Here is a 23884-nt window from a genome sequence, read left to right on the forward strand (position 1 = left end):
CCAGTTTTTGGCATTCCCATAATATCATCTGCCTTTCTGCTTCCTGGGCTGCTGGAGAGCTCAGGATGTGAGGAAGCCAGACCAGCAAGCTGGCCAGAAACCAGGCAGATTATTGATGGTAAAGCTGAGATTCTTCTGCCCAAGCAAAACGAATTTCTGCCAAATGTTTTGATTTGAACTTCCCAAGCACCCTCTAATAGGAAATTAGGATTTTAAAAAGCTCTTTTGCTGTCATGTTCTTGCCCTAAACAGAGAATTGAAGGAAACAATATTCCATATCATTGATGAAAATTACACCACTCAGAGTACTATGTGCTTCATTGTATTTCCAAGTATGTTAAAGCTTGGGCAGTCAAAACCTTATTATAAATAAATGATGTTCTCTCTTGTCCATTCAGAGTGAGCCATATGTATACTATAAAACTGTGGGCAATGGATTCTTTTTGAAGAAGGTATTCTTCCAAAATACAGATGAGACCTTGAGATGACCCACCTCATGCAGTACTTTGTGCAGATCAGAAAAAAAAAGAACACTTCTTTGCTTGTTTGCTTGTCCACTTGTTTATTAGATTCAAAAGATTCCAAATCATCTGCGCACTATTCGATGCACTATAAATGGGATTTCTGTATCTTGTAAAGTTCTGAAAATTCTTATTGGAGCATATGAAGTCCTATGCAAGACTAAAGAAATTGCCAGTACTACAATTTTTTTGTGACAATTTTCAGCTACCATTCAAGAGAGTCTAAGAAGTAAAAGGACATTTCAATGTTGTGAAGCAATTCAAAAGAGACTCTTATATCAGGGAAATGCTGCTGAGAAGGCTTATATCCTGCATTATGATCTAATGAAATAATACTATTTACCTTTATGTTCTTAATTTATAAATCTTAAAAATATTTTAAGTTTCATGTTCATTCCACGAACAAGAAAAAGGAGACATATATTTGTTGTTGCTTTCCTGAAAAAGTAGATCAGAAGCATGACTGGAATCAGAATGCAAACATGCTGAATAGTAGGCCAGTACTTCTTGGATCACATTAAATTCAGGAGAATAACACAGCACTGAAATGTAATCCATTAAAACCCTCAAACACTGCTCTTTAGCTTCAAGTCCACGTCCTTCCCTTTATTGAGCTTTGTGACTGTACAACTGAGATTTCTCTCTGGATCATTAAGCTGCAGGCTGGAAACTGCAAGTCAGCAGATTCTGTAATTTAAAGTTTCTGAATGGACAAAAGCTCATTAGATATGTAAAGACAAAGCTGAAGGCTAAAGAATATTAGAATAAAAGAAAAAGAGTAAGGATTTTAAAAAATGGTGAGAGAACTTTAAGTAAAGAGATGAAAACTGCATTTGGACTTTCAAAGCGCTTAAGTGAATTAGGAGCACACATCCTACTGACTCTTCTTTGGTTTAACACTCAGATATCCAATCTGTTACCTTACTTAGCAGCTCCTGAAATAATTGGAAAATATTAGGAGAAAAGAGTGTTCCTGTTTAGTTTCATCTGAAAGGAATCTAGGTCAACTGTTCTCAGGCTGCTCTGTGATGTGAACTGAAACCATTCACGCCATGGACTGGGACAATAGGGAGATGTGCTTCAGCACTTCTGCTGACTGGAAGTGAGATGCCAGTGCAGATACACACTTTCTCTGCTATTCAGAGCAACCAAAATCCTCATTAATGACTGAAGAATCACCAGCTTTGGACCCTTTTAAGACACCTTGGATTAGCTCCTCTACCAGTAGCAGAACTACTTGCAAAGCAGTCAGGGAGGTTGAAAGGACTCTTTGGAGGTTACCTGGTCCAGCCCTGCTGCTCAGAGGGGCCACCTCAAGCTGGTTGCCCAGGACCTTGTCCAGATGGCTTTTTTACATCTCCAAGGATGGAGACTCCGCAACCTCTCAGTGCAACTGTGCCAGTGCTCAGTCACCCTGAGAGTAAAACAGTGTTCCCTGATCTTCAGAGGGAACCTTTCGTGTTTCAGTTGGTGCCCATTGCCTCTGGTCCTGTCACTGTGCACCACCACTTCCTCTATGCCCACTCCTTTAGGATGTATACATTAGTAGGATCCCCTGAGCCTTCTCTTCTCCAGGCTGAGCAGTCCCAGGTCTCTCAGCCTGCCTTCATAGAACAGATTCTCCAGTCCCTTCATCATCTTTGTCACCCTTTGTTGGACTTGCTTCAGTCTTGTACTGGGGAGCCCAGAACCAGATGCAGTACTCCAAGTAAGGCTCTCCCAGTGATGAATAAAAAGGAAGGATGTGGTCTTCAGGGCAGCCAGGACAAGGGTGAGAGACACAGAAATCTTGACTCCCATTTTTCAGAAGACTGGTTTATTATATTATGATATATATTATATTAAAAATGCCACACTAAAACTATACTAAAAGAACAGAGAGAAAGGTGCATCAGAAGGCGAGACAGGAATAGAAAGGAATGAATAACAAAGGCTTGTGACTCCCGGAGAGTCTGAGCCAGCTGCATCCTTGATTGGTTATTAAGTAGAAACACCTCACATTGACCAATCAAGGAAGCACCTGTTGCATTCCACACTAGCAGATAATTATTGTTTACATCTTGAAGCTGAGGCCCCTCAGCTTCTCAGGAAAAGAAAATCCTGACAAAAGGATTTTCATAAAATATCATGGCTACAGAAGGAAATCAATGTCTCAGCTTGGTCTTTTGTGTAAAGAATAAGCCAAGTTATCACTCTTCTGTTCTGACGGGAGTATATCTGAATGTTCCTGTAATGCAGAATTTTCTTCTTTTCTTTAACTCTTAGGGCAAAGTACAGACAAATTGAAAACTCAATCTTCAATCAGCAGAATGAAACAAACTTCCATCTTGAACACTCAAGTTTGGCAACTTATGCTAAGTGCAATGACAATTTCCAAGGTATCTCACACCTCTGGAGTGCCTAGGTCCATTTTCTAAAGGTCATCTTAGCAACTTCAATTATAGGATTATAACTTTAAGGCACAAGAAGGAATTTACAGGTATGTTTGTTCTGCACCCTGCAGCTAGACCTGGAGATCAGCAAACTAATTTCTGCACAGTGCATGCTCTAAACTTGAGTATTTGAACTTGCACTCTTTTTGCATTTTCAGAAAAAAGCCTTCAGTCATCATCTTTCCATAGTGGGATAATGTATTACTATTATTCATATGATAGCTAGGGGTTTTTCTGTTATACTTGAAAAGTATAGATTTTTCTGAATTTGCTACAAATTCAGACTAGTAATGGAGATCTAAATTTGACCCAATGGGGACAGAATCTATGATTTTCTATATGTATAATCAACCATGAATCATTTTTATGTTTTGGGTATAATATTGGCTCTATACTTTATGCAAATTGATGCAAAATAAGATAATAAAAATCCTTCTATGCTGTCCTACAGATGTCTTTCAATTCACTAGGCTTCCTAACTCTGAAACTATGTCACTTTTAGACATTACCTTTTCTGAATAGATATTGCAATCTCCTATAAATTGTATCATGGTTTTTTAACTTTAAATCAGATTTTAACTCCTGTATTTAGAGCTCAAATTTTAATATATTAACTTAATTCATTACAATGCCCTGAATATATTGAGCTGAAACATTTCCCAGGTAGTTTGTTTAGATTAGGTAGAGTTTTAATGCTCTCATTTTGAGCTAATATTCACAAGAGGGATCAGTGATGAAATGAGACTAATATAGCAGATTGCACTGTTCAAATGAATGCAGCACAGGAAGGTGAAATTATTTTTTATTAAATGCTTGTGCTATAATGGAAGGTATTTCTTGTATTGGTTCATTTAAAATCTTTGTGACATTATGCTAGTGGGTTTAGCCAAACATATTGTTGAGCTTCAAACTAGACCAATGTTTTTGAATAAACACTTGGTGCCTACAGGAATAAATCCACAATTTACTGGAGAAGAGACCCAACAGTCTGCTATGTGCCCTTGCTGGCTAAATTTGTACCAGATGCTGAGACAAACTCTGGCTTAGGGAATAATGTCTGGAAGTAAGCCAGATGAGAGGATAGAAATATTGGCGTGAATTTTCACTTACCTTAATCTTGAGAGTGCCATCATAAAGGTTTCTTAATATAAAAAAGCAGTAAACTAACTTAGAAATTACAATACAGTATAATCTTACAAGAAGAATTGAATACTTCTTTATGTAACAGTCCCTAATCTAAAATACTTCAAACTGGTTTATTTCCTTCTAAAACCTTGGAGGAAATATTATTTACTTTTACAGGATTCACGCAGTGGATAATGAAATCTTGATTAAAAAACTAAATACAAATAACCATGGTAATGAATTCCAAACGAGTATATCACATTTTATCTACATAAGAGTCAGTGGTGGAAAACATTCAGAAAAAATCTGCTTAGTATACATTTTCTTAATTGTGAGAATCAATGTGCTTCTTCTCACTACATTAGTTCTTTATTCTCTGAGAAATCACAGGATATAGAGAGTAAAAATGGGTGAGAGGAAATGAGCAAGAAAGATTGTATTTACCTGAGAATTCCTGGATCTGAGAATCTTCTACTTCAAACAACAATTCGTCATGGATCTGGGCAATTAACCTGAAAAATTTCAGAGGCATCAGATAATATATGCAAAAAAATTTTAACAGTGCTTTCTGTTCATGGATGAGTTAAAGTGAAAGTAAACCCTTAAAGAAAATTTAAAAATCATTAATGGAGTTAAGAATTGCCTCTCCCTATACTCTGGAAACATGAAGGCCATAATTGTAAACCCAAATTGTGCTTGCCAGCTTATAAACGTCATTCAGGGATTTGATGACAAGACAAGACAAGGTATTACTTAAAACCAACATAATTTGCAGAAAAATACAAGAAATTATCGAGACAGACTATGTTTTGTTAATATAGCTTGGTTTTTTGAATTGGATATAAAGAAGGAGTTCTTCCTTATGATGGTGGTGAGGCACTAGGACTGGCTGTTCAGAGAAATTGTGGCTGCCCCATCCCTGGTAGTGTTCACAGCCAGGTTGGATGGGGCTTGGAGCAATCTGCTCTAGTGGAAGGTGCCCCTGCCCATGGCAGGGGGTTGAACAAGGTGGTCTTTGTGGGCCCTTCCAACCCAAACCATGCTGTGATTCCATGATTTAAATTAAATGTCACTTGTAGACTTTTCTTAATAGCTTTTCTTAATAATAGCAGTTATTCAAGTAAATAATTCATTACAAATGGCTGAAACAACAATATGGTTATGACTTATAACTTTTCACAGCTCCTTAAGATAGTTTCACACTGCCTTAAATTACAGTGTGACATTGACTAACAGTGTGGTGAGCTCTAATAATAGTCTTAAATTATTAGTCACTTACAACACAGTCAGAAGCAGAATGAAACAGATTAACATATTTTTAATAGGAAATTAGGGCACAGAACACAAAAAAAGAAATAGATGAAAAGACCAGGATCATCTGTAGCAAGAGAACACAGTTACATGAAAAGTTGTAATTTCTAATTCAAGTAAATTAATTAAAGGAAGAGTATCCTGATAACCATTGAAATGACATGCAAAAGTTACAAATCAGAACAGTGAATATTAAAGATGAATAAAAAGTCAATCAATGGAAAAAGTGAAAATAATTGCATTTATTAAACCAGTGCAATAGAAACACAATAGACCGATTATTGATTGTTCCAGAGTAGTGTCTCATGCCTTCAGTCAGGCTTAAAGCATCATATATTCTGAATATTTGGTAAGAAAAAGTCCTTTCTTAGAAGAACTTACAATATACATAAAAACTTCATCATAAATTTATCAGGATTTAGGAATGAAAGAATAGGATTTTCAAAACCTCTCAGCAATGTAACAACTGATTACCTCACCTCCATGCTAAAAGTAAAACAGGAGGAGCAGATTTGGACCAGAATTAAGTGCTATCTTATGTATGTCCAAAAACCTGTGGAAGCAATGTAAATTAACTGAAATTTTCTCTCTGGACAGCAAAATTGACTTGCTACAACTGCACATGCTCCAGTTCACCTACTGAATGCAGCCCAGCTCCTTTAGCTTAGCTCTCCATCGTGGCTAAAGGACGTTTCTGTTTCTCATCCACATCATCCTGAACTTCACAGCCCATCAGCTCAGCTGCATTGCCAGTTAACTCAGGAGCTGCACGGAGCTGCAGGGTTACATCTGCCCCATCTTACACATATTGTGATTTATTTGAAGTTCAGAACCATGTTCTGTCCGCTAAATACAGAACTAGAAGTTGGCATTGCTGGTTCTCTGTCTAGCTCTGCTGCTCTCCTAACCAATGCCTTCAGTTAGAAAATTGGAACAATGTTTCTGAGATCTAAGAAATGAGTATTTCTAATACACTTCTATTTTCAAATGAAAGATATTACAGAGGATTTAATTAACACTAAACGTGATTTCCTAGACTGATGCCAATATTGAAACAGTACACACTATTTCCTCCTTAATCTTCATCAAACAAGATAGATATTTTTTGATGATGTTTTATCTGTTTTTCTTACATGTTTCACAGCAAATAATGAGTTCTGGTCTTACAGTACAAGGCTATCTGCATTTTTTCAGGCTTGCTTAAGTAATAGCACTTTCATGCAATATGCTGTTCCACAGAAGGAAGCATTCAATTTGACATCAATAAGGATGAAAGAAAAAAATCAAAGCAATTTGTACATTCCAAATTTACAGTTTTCACCATTCCCCTGCATGCACCCATCCAGCCATTGCATAGTCTGAGTGAAAGAAGTTTGAAAAAGCCCCTCTACTTTTGCTTAGTAGCTTAATTGAATCCTCTTCACTTTGAAGGAATATTGCAGTAGCAAGCTCCTCTCATTATCTTGTGCTAAAAGGTATGGCCAACTGGATTAGAAACTGCAAACCAGGCAGACATGAGTATATTTTTAATTCTACAGATGTTAAGAATGCCTTTGATTTAGAAACTAGTATTTTATTAAATATGTTCTTGCCTGATGAAAAATTAGGCATCATTTTTGATGAGTACACATATGATTTCCTTTACAGAGAAACATGACTTGCATCTGAGCATGCCAGTGGTGTGGAACTAGAAACAGTGCTACAGCCTGACCCTTTCAATGCAGAAATATTTATGTGACTGCCAGTCTGAATATGGCTTTTGACACCACTTTAGTGTGCCCAGCATACAACAACCATCCTAAACTATTAGGATTTTAAAAAGAAGATATTTTTAATTTTCTTAACACTACATTGATCATTCTTCCAGTTTCCTATAAAGCAACACAGAGACTAAATTCTCAGGCCTCCAATGGATCAGCCCAGCTATTACTACTGTATCATAATCATATTAATGAATTATAGATGCCCAAACTAATTAAATTGTTCTCAATAGATTTTTTCATAGTATTTATGAAGCTGCATTGTTAGAGCATACCTTTCTGTAGTACCAGGCCAGCTGTCTAATAAAAGAACTAATGAGGATTTTGTTTGTTACTGGAAATCAATATACTCCAGGTCTGTACTCCTCTGTTCTAAAATACAGAATTGCAAGGTTTTCCATGACTACTTCAAACACCTAGAAATAATTACACTATTGAACTGACCTCAACAAAACAGCTGTTAACTTATTAGTGAGCAACTGTATTTTTCTTTATCATTAAAGGAAACAGCTTTCTGTCTAAACTCAAAAGAAGAGCACTGTGGCATGACATGCTGCAGGCTCCAGGGTAGGTATGTTCACTAGAAGAGGCTAGTGCAGGAGAGGGGAAAAAAGAAAGACAAGATTGTCATAGTAGTCCTCATCAGAAGGAGGTTTTTAACAGCGACATTCGGTGCTTCAGGATGTTAGAATGTGACAAGAGATGCTCAAACTAATTAAATTCATGCTTCTTCTACAGACAAGGGACTAAGGCTGGTTCTGACCTAGATGTTCTGAACTCACACTTGGAAAAAACTCAGCTCTGTGCCGTGGCTTTGTGGCAGTGCCACCTCCCAAAACAGCTGCCTGAAGTCAGACAGAGATTAACCCTCTGTATATTTTTTCGATATAGTTTTTGCATCACCAGGGAAATTTTTACTGCTGTTAACAACACATCCAAAGCATAACCTGGTTTAGCTTTCCAGATTGGTCTGTAGAAAGATATATGAAATATAAACCACCAGCTGTTTAGTGGTGGAGTTGGCAGTGCCAGGCTAACAGCTGGACTCAATGACCTTAGAGGTGTTTTCCAAGCTAACTGATTACATTGAGTTGTCTGTTTTAGGAATTTGAATATAAAATAAATTAAAATAAGGTTTAATACTGGGCAACTGGAAAAGCTTTAAAAAAAAAGAGTTTGATCTTCATGCATAACTTAGCAGGACTCAATGATCTTAAAGTCTTTTCCACCCTAACAGGTACTATAATTCTGTAAGGAATTGAGGGCACCTTATTCTGACCAAGACCCCAGCTGAGAGCCCAGACTGAAGTTTAAGATGGTTCCTGCTGGACACTCCTACATCTTCAGAAAAAAATGGTGCAGGACAAGGTCACAGGTCTGATTCTGAACCAGAGCACTCCAGTGTAAAATTTCCACAGCAAATGACATATTTTATTTCTAACTTGAAGATATTCTGAAAATTAAGACACATTTGAACAAGTGATTTCCTAAAACAAAAGGATGGTCTTTGGAGAAGGAGCAAAGAAGATTAATTATTTGAAATCCATCATAGCTTAGTGGTATGAGTAAAAAATTCTAGTAGAAAAAACCCTATAATAAATCTTGAGAATTTAAAACAATGTTAGCAGTTAAGTATTTATATAAGAACAATAAAAATATAAACATTGAAGAGTAACTAAAAGTACACCACTTTAAATAGGGCATTAACTTGGCAAAATAAACTTTGAAATATTTGTTTAAAATATTCTCTAAAATATTTTCTAAAATATTTTTAAAATATTTCTTATTTTCTATTGTCACGAGGTTTTCACCTTATTTAAAAAAAGCACTATGTCTCTGACCAGTGAAATGAAGGTCATACAACAGTATCTGATTTTATATGATTTTATATCCCAAATATTAATATCCTTGTCGCTCATCCTATGTTCTTCCCCTTTTTTGATATAAGCAAATCAATCAATAAAATAATAATCCAACTAGTAACACCACATTTTTTTGTTTTGAATTTGAAACCTCTAAGTGCCTAATGGGAGATTTCAAAATTGCAGATATGGGAGTACACAGTTAAAAGCTATGTGTAAAAAGCTTAAAAATAAATCCAAAAAGCATAAAAACTGTTAAGTGGTTAGAGAAAAAAAGGTAAAAACAATAAGGTATTTTTAAATCAGACAAATGGGGGAATATGGAAAACAAACAAAACCCAATCCATCAAAACCAAAAAATAAATAGAAATATGTTTCATGTTTTTTAAATGAAAATAATTTAATCACTTGAAAAATTAACACATTCACACTTAATAAATTAATATTTCATAAAACAAAATATTGACTTAAAAGGCACGTAATGAAATACTTTGCCAGAAAAATCCAGAATGGCTGCTCATGTAACAAATACTTGCATGGATTTCAAGAAAATTTAGAAATGATGGCATACAATGATTTTGTGGGAAGACTTTTAAATCTTACATTTCAGAACTTAGACTCAGCCCCACAAGCAGAGGAAGATGAAAATCTGCAGACAGACAGGCTGCTCTCCACAAATCTTACATCTCCCTCCTGGAGCATCTGCTACTGGCCACACTCAGTGATAATGGACCAGATGGAAGCTGGATCCAGTTCCTCACAGAAATATCCATGTTCCCTATACTGAAACACCATTTATTTTCTGATACTACTAACACTACCTGTTGTGTAATTGTGCCACAGTTCTCCCATGGAAGCCTACAGATTCCAGTAGGCAGAATGCCTATTGTCATGTAAGTAAGGAACAAGATTATTAGCATATTGTAATATTTTGTAGAATTTTCCCTTGTTAAAATTTTTTTTGAAGCTGCACCTATGTGGATTCCTAAGTCTGTAATATAAAAGTTATAGCCCAGGATACATCATGCCTGAATGCATGTTACTTGCATTAACTTTAAGCTACGTCTTTCAGTGTCTTCATGATAAAGACCAAATTATTTTAACATTTTACCCATTAAAATTCAGCTAGCCTGTGAAATGGGTTTTCTCAGCAGCTACATCACGAAGAGTGGGAAACTGAACAGATGGCTAATTAAAGATAATAGAATTTTTGCATGTATCCAAAATGTTTGAAAACATACAAATCTAAAAGGTGACCTACAAAAGGGTTTTATAAATGAAATATATTTATTTGTGTTGAATGTCTTACATAAAGAAATAGTGATAAACCTGCTAAATCATGCATGTCCCTTTTGGCTGTGATATTTCAGCATTTTAAATGTACTTGGCTCTTTCTATAAAGAATAAATTAGTCTGATTTGCTCTGGCTCACTGAGCATGAAGTGTTCAGGTAACAGCTCACCATCTTGTGGATACATGCAAAATGCTGCTTTGGTTGCTTGAGGAAAGTGATGATTTTTCTAAGTTACAGCTTCCATAGAAATTCAGTGTTATTTGGCTGCTTTGGAAGGCAAAGAGACATATTAGACAACAGCTATGGAGAGTGCAATATGACCTCAGAAGTTTCCTTCTGCTACAGAAAAGCATTTGTCTGTGAAACAACAATCTTATTCTCTTCTCAAGCAGAATCCAAAACTTATCTTTTCCTTGTGGTTCAATTTCTCCAGTATTAGGCTAAGGATAAAAGTTAATCATCTTGCTAGAGTTAACACATTAAGGAAGTCTGGCTAGATATTGAGTGGGAATTGTGGGCAGAATACCAGAGCAAAAAGCATTTATTCGAAAATCTTGGTTATCTGCTAGAGAAGAAATATGAGTTAAAACAGTTCTTTAACTCCTGAAGAAACAGACAAATCACTGTAAGATTTATGCCCAGAATTAAAGATCAACACACATAGTAGCAACACTAAGAATCAGGAAGTTTGGTTTATTAATACGCCCTTTTGTATGAATCTGAGAGATCATAAGCAGTTTATAAAGTAATAATTATTGAATCCCAACATACCTTATAGAAACACCACAAGATTCTTGTGTTGTACTAAAACTGAAAGCCACTTTCAAGAAATGAATCATTTGTGATTTATCACATGACTTGTATCTGAAAGAAAACCAGGTCACATAAAACAATATTTGTTGCTGGGACTGTAAGAGCTGTTTCCAACTAATTTAGATAAATGTAGAAGTGAGTTGTATTTACAGCTCACCAGCACAGAAAATCATTAGCTTGGTTAAGGTGTTCCTTGAGGAAGACATACAAAACTCCAACATCCACTACTATTGAGAAGCAGCTGGGACCAACCCAGAAAATAAACCCTTTGCTTTTATTTGCTTGTGGTCTCTCCTTTTTAGATTACTCATTTATATTTGGCCTGTGGTTGAACCTGTCTCTTTAAATGGGCTCCAGACATGCTGAGAAGTAAAGCTGTGTGTTTGTGGCACAGGTCCAGTGCTGAAGGAACAATAATTTCATGCAAAAGCAGATTTGGTGGATTCACACCAAATTACTCAATAGTTCTGTAGACTTGTTAAAATTCACGTGCATGTTGTTGAGATACTGAGAAGTCCATGTAGTACCAGGTAGACTTTGGGTAACATCAGTGCTTCTTCAGCTTACAAAATGATAATATGTACAAGCAATGCTATAGGCAGCAATTGTTCCACAGTTTGTCAGCACCCTTCTTTCTCACCAAGTTTCCATGTGACTCCAACTGCAGCGATGTTTCAAACACTGAAAAGAAGCACAGCTGTCCATCTGAGTTCAGCAAGTTCACCTTTGCATTCTCATCAATTTCATAAATCTTTATTTCAGCTGCTACTGTATGCCTTGATCTCATTTCAAAAGTTTCTCTGCTATCATCTGCCTGCAGGAAACATCGTGAGGAGATTCTGTGGATTGCATCAGATGGGTAAAAGCTGGCACTTCAATAATTTATGCTAGCAGCACATTTTCAGTGAGCAACTTGGCCAGCAGCAGCAGAACATCTTAAGAAAGATCTAGGCAATACAGGAGAAGTCTGAAAACTTTTGATTACTTGTCAGCACCACACAAAATGCAAAGATATTAACACTGATGCCAGTAGTCAACCCATACTAATATTAGATCTGCATCATATATATATTACATTTAATACTACTTTTCCTGATTTCTGTAAAATTGCTTCCAAGTAATTGATTGACTTGTTATTGTCAACTGCATAAGCTGCTAGGCTAGTATTTGAGTTAGAAGATAAAGAAACATAAAGAGAAAAATGAGATTGCTAGTTGATAGAAGTGATCAGTCACAGTGGAATATACTGTTTCATCAAGGACACCACTTGATCACCTTTCCTGACTTCCAAATACAGTATCATATGTGCAAACAAGAACTAAAAATCTACTGGCTGCTAGTCACACAAAAATGAAGCTTCACTCTATTGGGTCAGAGCTTGCTCACTGCTGAACAGCCTCCAGCACAGGAACAATGAATGCAGTGTTGGGAGTGAAGACTGCAAACATACCTGCTAGCTAACACTAAAAACTGTAAGACCTTATTTAGAATTATTTTTTTCTCTATTTCTAAGGTAAGGAAGACAAAATGTTGAGCGTTAGCCAAAACTTAGCTATGCTTAATAGAATACTGTCTCCCAGGGTAAATGTTCATAATCACTTCTAAAGCATGTAAAAATGATATTTCTCTTTGATATGCTGTTCAAAGTGAAAATCCTGTTTCCAAAATTAGAAATTCTAACAGGGAAATAAAGATACTTACAGGGGTATGAAGATAGAAGAAAAGATAGTAGTATGCTATCTTTGGAATGAATATGGTCTGATGGAGTGATAATAAGAGATTGATTATATTTCTCATTTTGGAAGAGCTACTGTACATTCCCACTGTTACAATAGAACCAATTATGTCCACACTTCCTTTCGACAATATTTTTCAAAAGGCTTTTTAAAGGATGTTAGAATCATTATCCTGACCTAACTGATAAGAAAATCAAGAAACAAGCTACTGAAAAAATAACTAACTGAATGTCACCTGGCAGACAAGCAGAAACACAATATTTCAAGTTTCAGTCTCATATTCTTTTGGCAAGATCCTTCTGAAGTTTTCAAATGCCACTGTCCAAGCAGGGAAGTGTTTACAGAATTTACAAAGGCACTGACTGTGCTTTTCTGACAAGCCTGGTCTGTAAGTACCTACTAAATATTACAGCAAGGAGCAGTTATTGACTACTAAAACACTCTCCTCTAGCAAAGCCATCCAGTTGTTAATGGCTGGCAGAAGTTCAAAACCCCTGTTTAAAACACTCTATCCTCCTTAAATGCCTTTGCAGTGTTGGTCTTTCCCAGCTGTGTGACATTTATGATAGGAACAAGCAGGATAAGCAGTGATATTTTTCTATTATCTGGTGCAGCCATTCCCCTATGCTTTCACAATACCAGGAATTTCAACATGTACAGCTCCAATACTTCCCCATGTCTGTTACCTCCTTAGCCATTTGGTGACATTATTTCTTTAAAAGAAATAATTTTAAGAAAGAAAAACCCAAGTAAAATTTTCTGTTGAGAGAAAAAAACATTCACAAGCTTAATCAGACATGACATTAGTAGCAAAAAAAAATTTGCTTTCTCAGAATTACAACAAACAGGCAGTTGCTGAACCTAAAGATCTGTGTGCCAGGCAGGAACTACAGAATGTAGTATGTGCTTTGCCCTTGCACCACCTCCACTTGCCTCCTCCACTAAAAGCTGTTGGCTGCTCCTCTATCACTCATCTAACTCAGTTATGCCTGCTACTGCTACAGAAATTTTCATCCATGCCACAGCTGACAGATTCTGGGCTCTTCATTCAACTCAGGTAGCAAAATGAATTATAATCAGTGCAGACAATCTGCCCAGAAGGGTACAATGCAGTATGTGATAGTGCATCATCCAACATTTAATACATAAATGTATCATTGTCTGAGTGCAGGCAGGATCTCCACCAAGGAACAATTTTCCTTTTCAGATTGTACTTGTGGGTCCCTGACTTTATTTTTTTTTTAATAGTTCAATGGTATTTTACTTTAAAAGTTGCAAGAACATTTAAGAGTCACTCAGAAGTTGTTTTATTTTTAGCATAGGGATGAGTCCAACTCCTTTGAATTCAACAAATTGAACTTTTATTTGTAATTAGAAATTGTATTTTCAAACATTGATCAGATAAGACAACACTGCTCTGTGTAAATGTACACACACTAGGACACACAAATTGCTTATAGGGTTAGATAATACCCATAAAAGTACATTCAGAAGGACAAATCCTATTTCTTTGTACTCAGCTACACACCCACAGAAGTCCTCAATGCATGATTGCTACAGCTAAATTGTTATCATCCTTTCTAGATGACAATAGAAACATTGATGTTCTGCCCTACTTCCACTACTCTGCTTTTGTCTGAGCCTCTACTGCACCAATTCATCTTCTACTGGATTGTTTGCTACAAAATCTTTGCATTACCAAAGATGAGAAGCCAGTTTTTTGGGGTTTTTCTACATGTTTGACTTCAAAGTCTCTTTCTATTGCAGAAAATAATAATGTTTAGTGGCTGTCTGGACCAACTTCTCCACAGGAAAAGTAGACTTCATTATTTCTGCTACTGGCATAAAATTCTTTGAGGACATTCTGTGATCTCCCACCCAACTCTGAGCAGTCACAACAGAAGAGAATCATGATGACCAAGCTTTTCTTTAAAGAAAAGCCATCTACACAAGAATGAAAAAATGTTCATTTATTTTGCTTGAGCCCTGGTTTCCTGATTCCTGTTTTTTTTCCCAGCCCATTGAATGTTCAATTCCCTCTGTACAATACACTCAAATACAGGAAGGATATGATCAGTGGGCTCGATTTCAAAGGTGCAGAACTACCACTGAATTAGATCTGACCGAGCTTAAATGACCCCGGGGCACTTCAGCGCCTTGGGATGCATTTACAGATCCAACCATTCAAGCACAAAGATATAACTTTAAGTGTATAAAACCATTCCACATGTCCTTGCTTGTCAAAAGACTTAGAGGTAGGCATGGTAGTTCTAGAGCTGCTTAAAATGACAGAAATATATTCATTTCAGCTAATTTGGTTTTGAAACCAAGCAGTTTTGCAGTCATTCATTACTGACCTGGCTGTTAAAGTTGGAGAAATGACAACAGAGGCAAAAATCTTCACCATAGCCATTTTACAAAGATCAGCTGCAGAGCCTATGAAAGAAAGTGAACTGTTTTTAATTTAAAGCATGCAAAAGGAAAATGTTCTTTTTGGAACTATGGCATAGGAACAAAAACCATCAGAAGATTCTGAATTATAAGAATTTTCACAACTAGCAGATCCAATTAATGCAATATGTGAAACATTATAAGATTAATAAATAACAGAGGAAGTAATTACATGTTAATTAAAACTAGAAAATAACAATATGAAATCATGTGTTTATTAAAGGTGAATTTGTCATTCACGACTATACGTTGAAAAATTGCTTTCTATAAAAAAGGTATGAAATTATCTATCTCTAAGCTTTAATTAAAATGTATCTATTAATCAATTAAAGTTTAATGTCACAAAAGGTCAGAACATTGTTTCAGTGCTGCATTTCAATTTGGAGGTTAATTTTATGCTTTTTCATATTTCCATGTATATGTAAAGTATATTCATTACATTACAGTGTTAAGAGAAGTGGTGCATAAAACAGTGTCATGGCACAGAATAAATGACACATTTCTGGTCACCAAGAGGCAGAATAATTCTCCAGGCCTGCACTTTGGTGAAGGGCTTTGTTCTGATCCAAACATTTTACACAAAAGATTTATCTGATAAAATATAGAAACAATCCTTTGCGTAAAGAGTGGAAGCCATAATCCTCCTTAAACATTAAACACCCTAAATGTCCTAGATCATGGTCATTTTTACAACCCTGTAACTCAATGAATTCTGAATTTTTTCTTCCAAATGATTCAGCTTTCAGAATAGGAGCAGAGAACAGCGAGGTAGCCAAGTGACAAGGGTACTCTGCTGAGAGGTAATCAGAGAATCACAGAAACCTCCAATCTGAAGGGACCCATAGAGATCAGCAAGGCCAACTCCCCAACTCCCTGCTCCCTTCAGGACTCTAAATCTGACCCATATGACTGAGAGCATTGTCCAAACACTCCTTGAACTCTGTCAGGCCTGGGGCTGTGACCACTGCCCTGGGGGGGCCTGTACAATACCCAGCCACCCTCCGGGTGAAGAGCCTTTTCCTGATATCCAACCTAAACCTCCCTGACACATCTTCATGCCATTCCCTGTAGTGACAGGTCCTACAGCTCTCACTGGAGAAAGGAGCTCAGCACCTTCCCCTCCACTGCCTCCCTTGAGGAACCCGTAGACTGTGATGAGGTCACCCCACAGCCTTCTCTTCTCCAGGCTGAACAACACAAGGGACCTCAGCTGCTCCTTGCAAGTCTTGTCCTCAACACCTTCTGCTGTCTTGGTGACTCTCCTCTGCACACAGTCTGACAGTTTGATGTCCTTCTTCTATTGAGGCACCCAAAGCTGCACACAGGACATGAGGTGGGGCCACACCAGGGCAGAGCAGAGTGGGACAGTGACTGGCCAGAGAGGCTGTGCCTGATGTCCCTCAGGATGCAGTGGGGCCTTTTGGCTAGGGGAGAATATCTAAGAGAACAAGGACAAAGGCTTAAAGATGGAGTAGACAGCTTAACATCTCCTCTTTCTCCACAGTCATCTATGACAAACTGCCTCCTCTGGATCCCATGCAGAGACTCTGTTTAGCTCATTAACTGTACCCAGTGCAGATCCTCAGCTGATGATTGAGATGGCAATGTCTGATTGCAGGTTTAGCCTCAAATATGTGCCTTGTTTTCCTGTTCAAATGATGGGGCAAATTGCTCCATACATTACAAAAAGGGACAACTGATATAAAAAGTAAGAAAGACTGTTTCAGCAAAGGTAAGGTAAATATCTTCTTATTGTGAGAATAAAACTATACTGAGCGTTTAGTCCAAAAGATGTGTTCTAGATACATTCCTTATGAAACATTGTAGAGTAATAAAATTTGAAAGGCTTCTCAAATATTTACTGAAATATGATTTTTGGAGGTATCCTATTTTAAAAAGAAAATAATTTTCCTTTTAAAAAAGAAAATAATTATAAATAAATGATTAAAGATAAAACAAACTGTTTGCTCTATGGGCATAGGTACAACTGAATAATAACTGAAGAATAATATGCTGTACATTGGTGAAAACTATTGAACTGGGAAATAATCAGAAAAAGAAGAAACACTATGAAAGAAATGTGAGAAACCCAATTGTAATAATTCAAAGCTGCAATTCTGCATTCCTCTCAATATTGTCTGCATCTGAAGTGTTCTGCTATCAGTTGCTGCTACCATAATCAAAATGTTAGCAACTTAAATTAGACTATTAGGCATAACTATAAAATACATATTAAATGCAGTTTAGTACACTAAATATGATGAAAAAGTTTTATAATTTTGAAAGTTTTTATAGACTTCAAACATCTTATAGTTGAAATCTTAAAATTAAAACATCATGGTAGCCTAGAATGAATTTTTTTATAAAATTTGGGAATACTGAATATTTTAGAGTTTTTAATCTTTGCTTCACCACACCTTTTAATATTCCATTTGGAGTAACAATTGCATTATTTTTCATCAGATTTGTCCTCCATATCACTTGAACTGACAGTGAAATCTGATAATCTTATTATTGTAGGTACATAGAAGTGAGTGTTCCATAGACAGTCCTGTGACAGCCTTGTTCCAGCTCTTGGGACAGATGGACACAGCAAACACTGCTCAGAGGGCCATGTGTCTTTATTAGTGCTACACTGTGTGCTCTGCAGGACTCACAGAATGAGAATTAGAATTAGAACTCTAGCTCTGTAGGTATCTTTGCAGAGACAGTACTTAAGGACTGTCAAACATGGTATAAATACTTAAATAATTTTAAAAATGAAACATTAAAATGAATAATATTTGGCGAGAAAGTGATACTTTCAAGGAAAATTCAAATCACTTTAGAAGGAGCATGCCATCATCTTGTCAAGAAAGCACTTTTTCCTTGCCTGTAAATTGTACACTTCCAGGGTGACTTAAAGAAAACCCTGCCAGCATCATCCAATTAAAAAAATAATTATTCTAAGGGACATCAAGGTAGGAGGGATCTCGGTCTTGGGCTGACAGCTCAGGTTTTATTTTCTTTGGGTGGCTAAATTCTGTATACACCTGAGCCCCAAGTGATTAACCAGAGTATGTTATTACATCACATTAACTAACATGTGAGCACAGAAATGCTAATTTTTACATTTCCAATCTATATGTTAAATGTTTTTCTGTGGAAAAAAACACCTTTTTTCTTGCTCTCCACAGAATTAAGTTTGAAGTTTCTGCAAAGAATGAGCTGGATTTTAAAACAAATAATAACAATGCACAATTATTGTAACATTCTGTATTTCTGAAACTAAAGCTACCTGGCTAAATAAAAGCTAGAATCTGTAAGAAACAGAAGCACAGAAACCATTCTGGAGCAACAGACTATAAAAAGCAGAAAGGAAAGTGTTTAAAGAAACAATGCATCTGAGGAACGGAATTCTAGATATTCTCTTTATACATAGTTTGCATCAATACCTACATTTAACTATCCCAGAGCACTTTAGTGTATTAGAACATTTATACTGTTGCTGTTATTAATATTATCATTATTATTATATTATTCTGTTTACTGGCAATTTCCAGCATAGATGGAATATATAATTTTAACTTCTTTTCCACAGGAAAACTCACGCCTACTTTAGTAGACTACTGGAATATTCATTCTTCTGAGAGTATCAGCTGTTGCCCACTAAAGCCAAGCAGGGATAGAGACAGGTGGGTGGACAGGAAGGTAGAAAGGCAGATCTTTACCTTGAACAACAAAATTTACAGCCTGCCTCTCTGCTTGAGTGCGTAGCTTGTAATCCTGTGCGTTGATGTTGGCCAGCGGCCTTTTGCGCCCCATGATGGAAACCACGTAACCTTGCAGGATTTAAACAAAATTTACTATCATGTGATACAGAGTGATTAAAATTAAATTTCTAAAACCTTTTTGAAGATAATACAGATATTTGTAATTATGTGCTGCCAGAGTCAATCTAATATTTTGTCCTCTGTAAACAGTCAGAGCTTATTTAAACCTTCAACAATTACTGTATTTTTTGGTTTAAGTATTATTTAATTCAGAGAATTGGTACGTGTTATACAAGGAAAACTTTAGTTCTTTAAGGCTGTTAAATTTTTATTAGGAATGTCTACTGATAAATCAGCAAACTCTCTCTGTGGGAGATGAAACTATAAATACCTAGCAGAATTAGCTTTCTATTAGCAGCCATAATTAGAGCTTTCCACACAATGAATAGTTTACTTGGGAATATTAAAGAAAAATCAATTTGTAGAGTAATTAAATCAGTAATGAATATTTCCCAAAAATATAAAATAGGCCTTTTTGGGAAAAAAAAGTTACATTTTTTCCCATTTTCTTTATGTTGCATTTCTGTGCTCCTTTCACAGCCAAACTTCCTTAACTCTAGTGTGGTGGGAAATTTTAGTTTAAAATAAACATAAAAACACTGTTAAAGCTTTATGTTAGGCCTAATGACGTGTTTTCCTAAAAAAACCCTATTTGGAGGGCAAGTGTGAGGAGTTGAGATAGGAAAAGAGATGTGAGGTTCCTCTTGTCAAAATAACACACACAAAACTTAGGTTATCTTCAAAAATAAATTTCTATTCTTATTTTAAGAAAAATGAAAAATCATTCATGTTAAAAATGCATCTTCTTCTTCATATTTCTGATCACCTTGACTACCCATGAATTGTCAGTAGATACCATGGAAATTCAGACTGACATACTTTCATCTCCTCAGCTGTGCAAGCACAAGCGGTGAGGAGACCTCTTCAAACAAAAAGTTATCACCTTATTATGGACAACACATACCCAAGCTTGTGTGCAGAGGATGAATTAATTCAGCTTTCTGTGAATTAGTGCATTTCCAGGAGCAGTGATACCAAAAGTACCAGTTTTGAAACAAGAAACTGAACTATCTGGAAGTCAGGGTATTCTTTGCAGATCAGTCTTCCCAATTTAACTAACATTTTCCATGAAACAGTACTTAAAGATGGAATTCTTGAAACATTGTATTCTTAGGTAAAATCAGATTTGCTGCAATATCCTGATTCCTGTGAGGTGTGACTCCTCATAACTGAGCAGCATCCCCAGACAAATACCATCATTTGTGTGACAGTGGCAGAGAAGGTGCCTGGTGTCAATGATTAATCTGCAAATGCATGCCTGAATGAGGCCTTAATGTGGTCTTTTCAATATGTCAAAAACTTCATAAAAAACAACAGCAGTATAGTAATATATACACTAGCAAATATCTTCCTCATAATAGAATTATTTATATGTTTTTCATGTCTACATGGAATATCAGACATTCACAACATTTAAATATATTAGTTAGGGGGATGCTGCTCACCTTCGAACTTCAGATAAGTTAAGAAAAATTACCTTCTAATGAGCTCAATAGGTTGGAATGTTTTTGTTGAAAAGTTAGAATCCGAGGTAGATTAACAAGAAAAATATTAAATAATTTTGATCTGCTGCACATTTCTATAGCTTGTACAACCTGATGAGATTGCTCTTCTGCTATTAATGGGTAAAAATGGTTGATAGGCAGGAGTGTAAGAAGGAGTAGGAAGTAATTAGACAAGAGTGCTTTGGTGACTTTAGAGCATTAGTCATGACATTCCTGTCTACTGAACTCATAAAGCAGATTCTCTTGCACAGAAGTCTGTCCGTTGAAATTCATTCACTTTAAAGAAAAGAATGCTGAGTTGTTTTAAATATATCATAAATATATAATAAATGTGTAATATTTTACTAGGTATGTTATGTTTGGCTTAATTACAGCTAAAAATGGATGTTCAGTAACTTCACTTTTCTTGAGCAATATTAATAAACAAAGGAATGCAAATGTGTGACACAATGACAGTTCATACTTCCAGTAGATTTTGAGGGCTACAAAGTACAAAAAAATGAATACTACCACTTTTCATGACTAGAAATGAATTATATGTTTCTGTCATGACACTCACCCATACAGTGATGGGTAATATTATATTGCAAATTTACTATTTATTTCTAAAAAATGTCTTAGCACTGCATGCCCTATTAAGAAACAAAAGAACTCAATTTTGACAGTTCTGCTAATTAGCTTTTAAAAGACAATATTTCAAGCAGCTATGTTTTCTCTTCTCAAATTACTGCGCTCCTAGGATTCACTAAATATAAATGAATATGTAGACTAAAAACAAATTTGGTGCAAGAAGAGTTTGCAGCTGCTGGCTCCAGAAGCACCCTGTGCACATCTGTCACTACAGCTACCACCTGAACTTCAAGAACATAAATTCTGGTTGATGCAAAGAAAAAAATAAGTTAAAAATAATTGGCTGGATAAATTGACTGAACTTCCATGGTCCAGCAGCCATGTACCCAATTTATTAGGTAGAAGGTTCCTTGGGCTTTTTTTCTGTTGGAGTACATTATACGTCAAAATGATGCAGTGTAACTTGACATTAAGTGGGGTTCATTCTGAACACAGATGTCTTATTCTGTTAGTATCATTCTGAGAAAAGGCAGACTTAATCAGCTCCTTTTAGGGCTAAAAAAGAAAAAAACCCAAACCTGATTCATCAAGAAAGGATATTCCATCTTTTTCTGTTGTCCTGTAACTATCTGAATTTGGGTCAAGTTGAATCTTTGTCTTCTCCTTTGTCACACAGTGCTGATCAGTAAACAAAATATGGTCACAGACTTTGGATTACCTTTATTCCGGCACTGCTCAATGGTTTTCTTTGTAAATTCATGTACTTTCTTGTATTTTTGCATAAAACTCTCTATAAATTGACTGGCTTGAACAGGAGTAATTCCCAAGCAGTCAGCGAGACGTTCTTTACCTGGTGGTACAGAAATGATCTCTATTATGCAATAAAGCAGAACAGAAAACCACTACGTACAATAGCACTGTTTTCATGCACAGCTAGTGGAATTAGACTTTACCCACCTTTATGAAAGAAGATGGATCTGATACACTAAAATCATATTGCAACAAAATAAATGTTTAACCCTGAGCTTGAATGTTTTACTGAAGTTACTGGATTAAGTATATAATTAGCAAGAAGTATATAAGAAGTATGCAATTAAGAAATTCCTAGTTATAAATTATACCTATAATGTGGTTGAAATCTCTTTTGTTCACAGAGCAATGCTGTTGCTTTAAGTATCATTTTGCTACTTCAGTGTTGCAATCTCCAAACTTTGAAGAACAGATAAAGATTTGAAATTAACTTTTAACAAACACAAATATAATGAAGATCTAAAAAAAGGATGGAGATGTCTGAGTTCAGCTAGAAGCTTTAGAGTTCAGCCTGAATTTAGAAAGGGTGTTTGGAGTCTGGGTCCCACAGATTTCAAACAGTCTTAGGCTCTTCAATGTCAGTAGAAATTTGGGTCCAAGTTTTGAGATAAAAGCATTGAAAAAAGAAAAAAAAAGGGAAAAAGAAAAAACAGAAAAGGTGTTCCAACAGAGGGAGAAAGGAATTACAGTTTTTGGACAGGATATAGGTGCACAATATCTTTTATGCTAGATCTAAGAGCATTTATAAAAAAAGGTGGAAAAAAATATGAAGATATTCCAGAGTGTTAAAACATAAACTAAGAGTTACAGTTTAAACCCACTTATAAATCAAACAGTTCCAGCAAAAATAAAACATACATCAACATTAGTCATATGAAGTTTGAAAGACAGATATATTTATGTCAGCTGCACAGCAACACAGAACCAGCTCTGTCTGCAAAGAACATAAGCTGAGAGGAGACATCTCAAGGCACCAAAGGCATGGAATAGTCATTGTCACAGTAAGACTGTCAAGAAAAATTGTCTAGCACTTTAAAAAGAGAGAGGATTTCAGCCATCTAAATGCCATCACTGTCAGGCTGATGTGCATTTCAGAACAATTCTTGTAGCATTTTGTTCTCAGTCACGCCAGGATCTGCACTGAGCTGCAAGAACACCAGTCTGGGCAAGGTGCTAGAGGAAGAAATTTACACAGACATCCAGGATGACATTTGCTGAGCTATTATAGATCTGTACTCTTGGTTTTTTGGGTTTTTTTTGACATCTAATTAATTTGGGTTTTCTTCCTGGGTCAGCAAATGACAAATCTATTTGATAAAGCACACGTTGCTAACAGCTAGGAGACTACTGTAGCTTCCTTAGAGAACTGTAACATCTAAGCTTGTCCATGTTATCCATTTAAAGAACTATTAATATACAGAACAATTGCATAAAATACTAGGAAAATTAAAGCACAATATTAGCAAGGATATCCAAAAGGTCCCAGGGAAATGCAGCTCCCAGGAAGCAAAAAGAGGAGAATGAACAGCCACATCATTGTGTCAGACCATGCTCCACAATGCAGGGGGACAGGCCATGCAAGGCAAAGCCCAGGATGGACTAAACCTTCTCTGAGCACTCTTCTTGAGTTATCTGTGCCAGGGTCATTATCAGCAGCAGCCTACGAGTTTCAGTGTTCTCCATTCTGCAATAACATCTTTCAAAAATGAAAATAGCATTAGTTTTCATTTAAACACTGTGATAGTCCCCTGTGTCAGTCCAGGGCTTGAACATCCTGCCATTGAATAGAAGGAATTCCTTATTTTACAGATGTTTAAGTTGC

General features: G+C 36.1%; 1 protein-coding gene across 1 annotated transcript in view; it reads right to left on the reverse strand.

Moving 5' to 3' along the window:
* POLN (DNA polymerase nu) overlaps nucleotides 1-23884 on the reverse strand; it is an 88504-nt gene that overhangs the window by 8368 nt on the left and 56252 nt on the right. Inside the window, exons 19-22 of the mRNA XM_038135812.1 lie at nucleotides 21971-22102; nucleotides 19016-19126; nucleotides 15212-15290; nucleotides 4523-4590 (exon numbers count right to left, since the gene is read on the reverse strand). Of these exons, the coding sequence (XP_037991740.1) occupies nucleotides 4523-4590; nucleotides 15212-15290; nucleotides 19016-19126; nucleotides 21971-22102 (390 nt within the window). The remainder of the gene's footprint in view (nucleotides 1-4522; nucleotides 4591-15211; nucleotides 15291-19015; nucleotides 19127-21970; nucleotides 22103-23884) is intronic.

This window comes from Motacilla alba, chromosome 4 (genome assembly GCF_015832195.1).
Source record: "Motacilla alba alba isolate MOTALB_02 chromosome 4, Motacilla_alba_V1.0_pri, whole genome shotgun sequence".
NCBI lineage: Eukaryota > Metazoa > Chordata > Aves > Passeriformes > Motacillidae > Motacilla > Motacilla alba.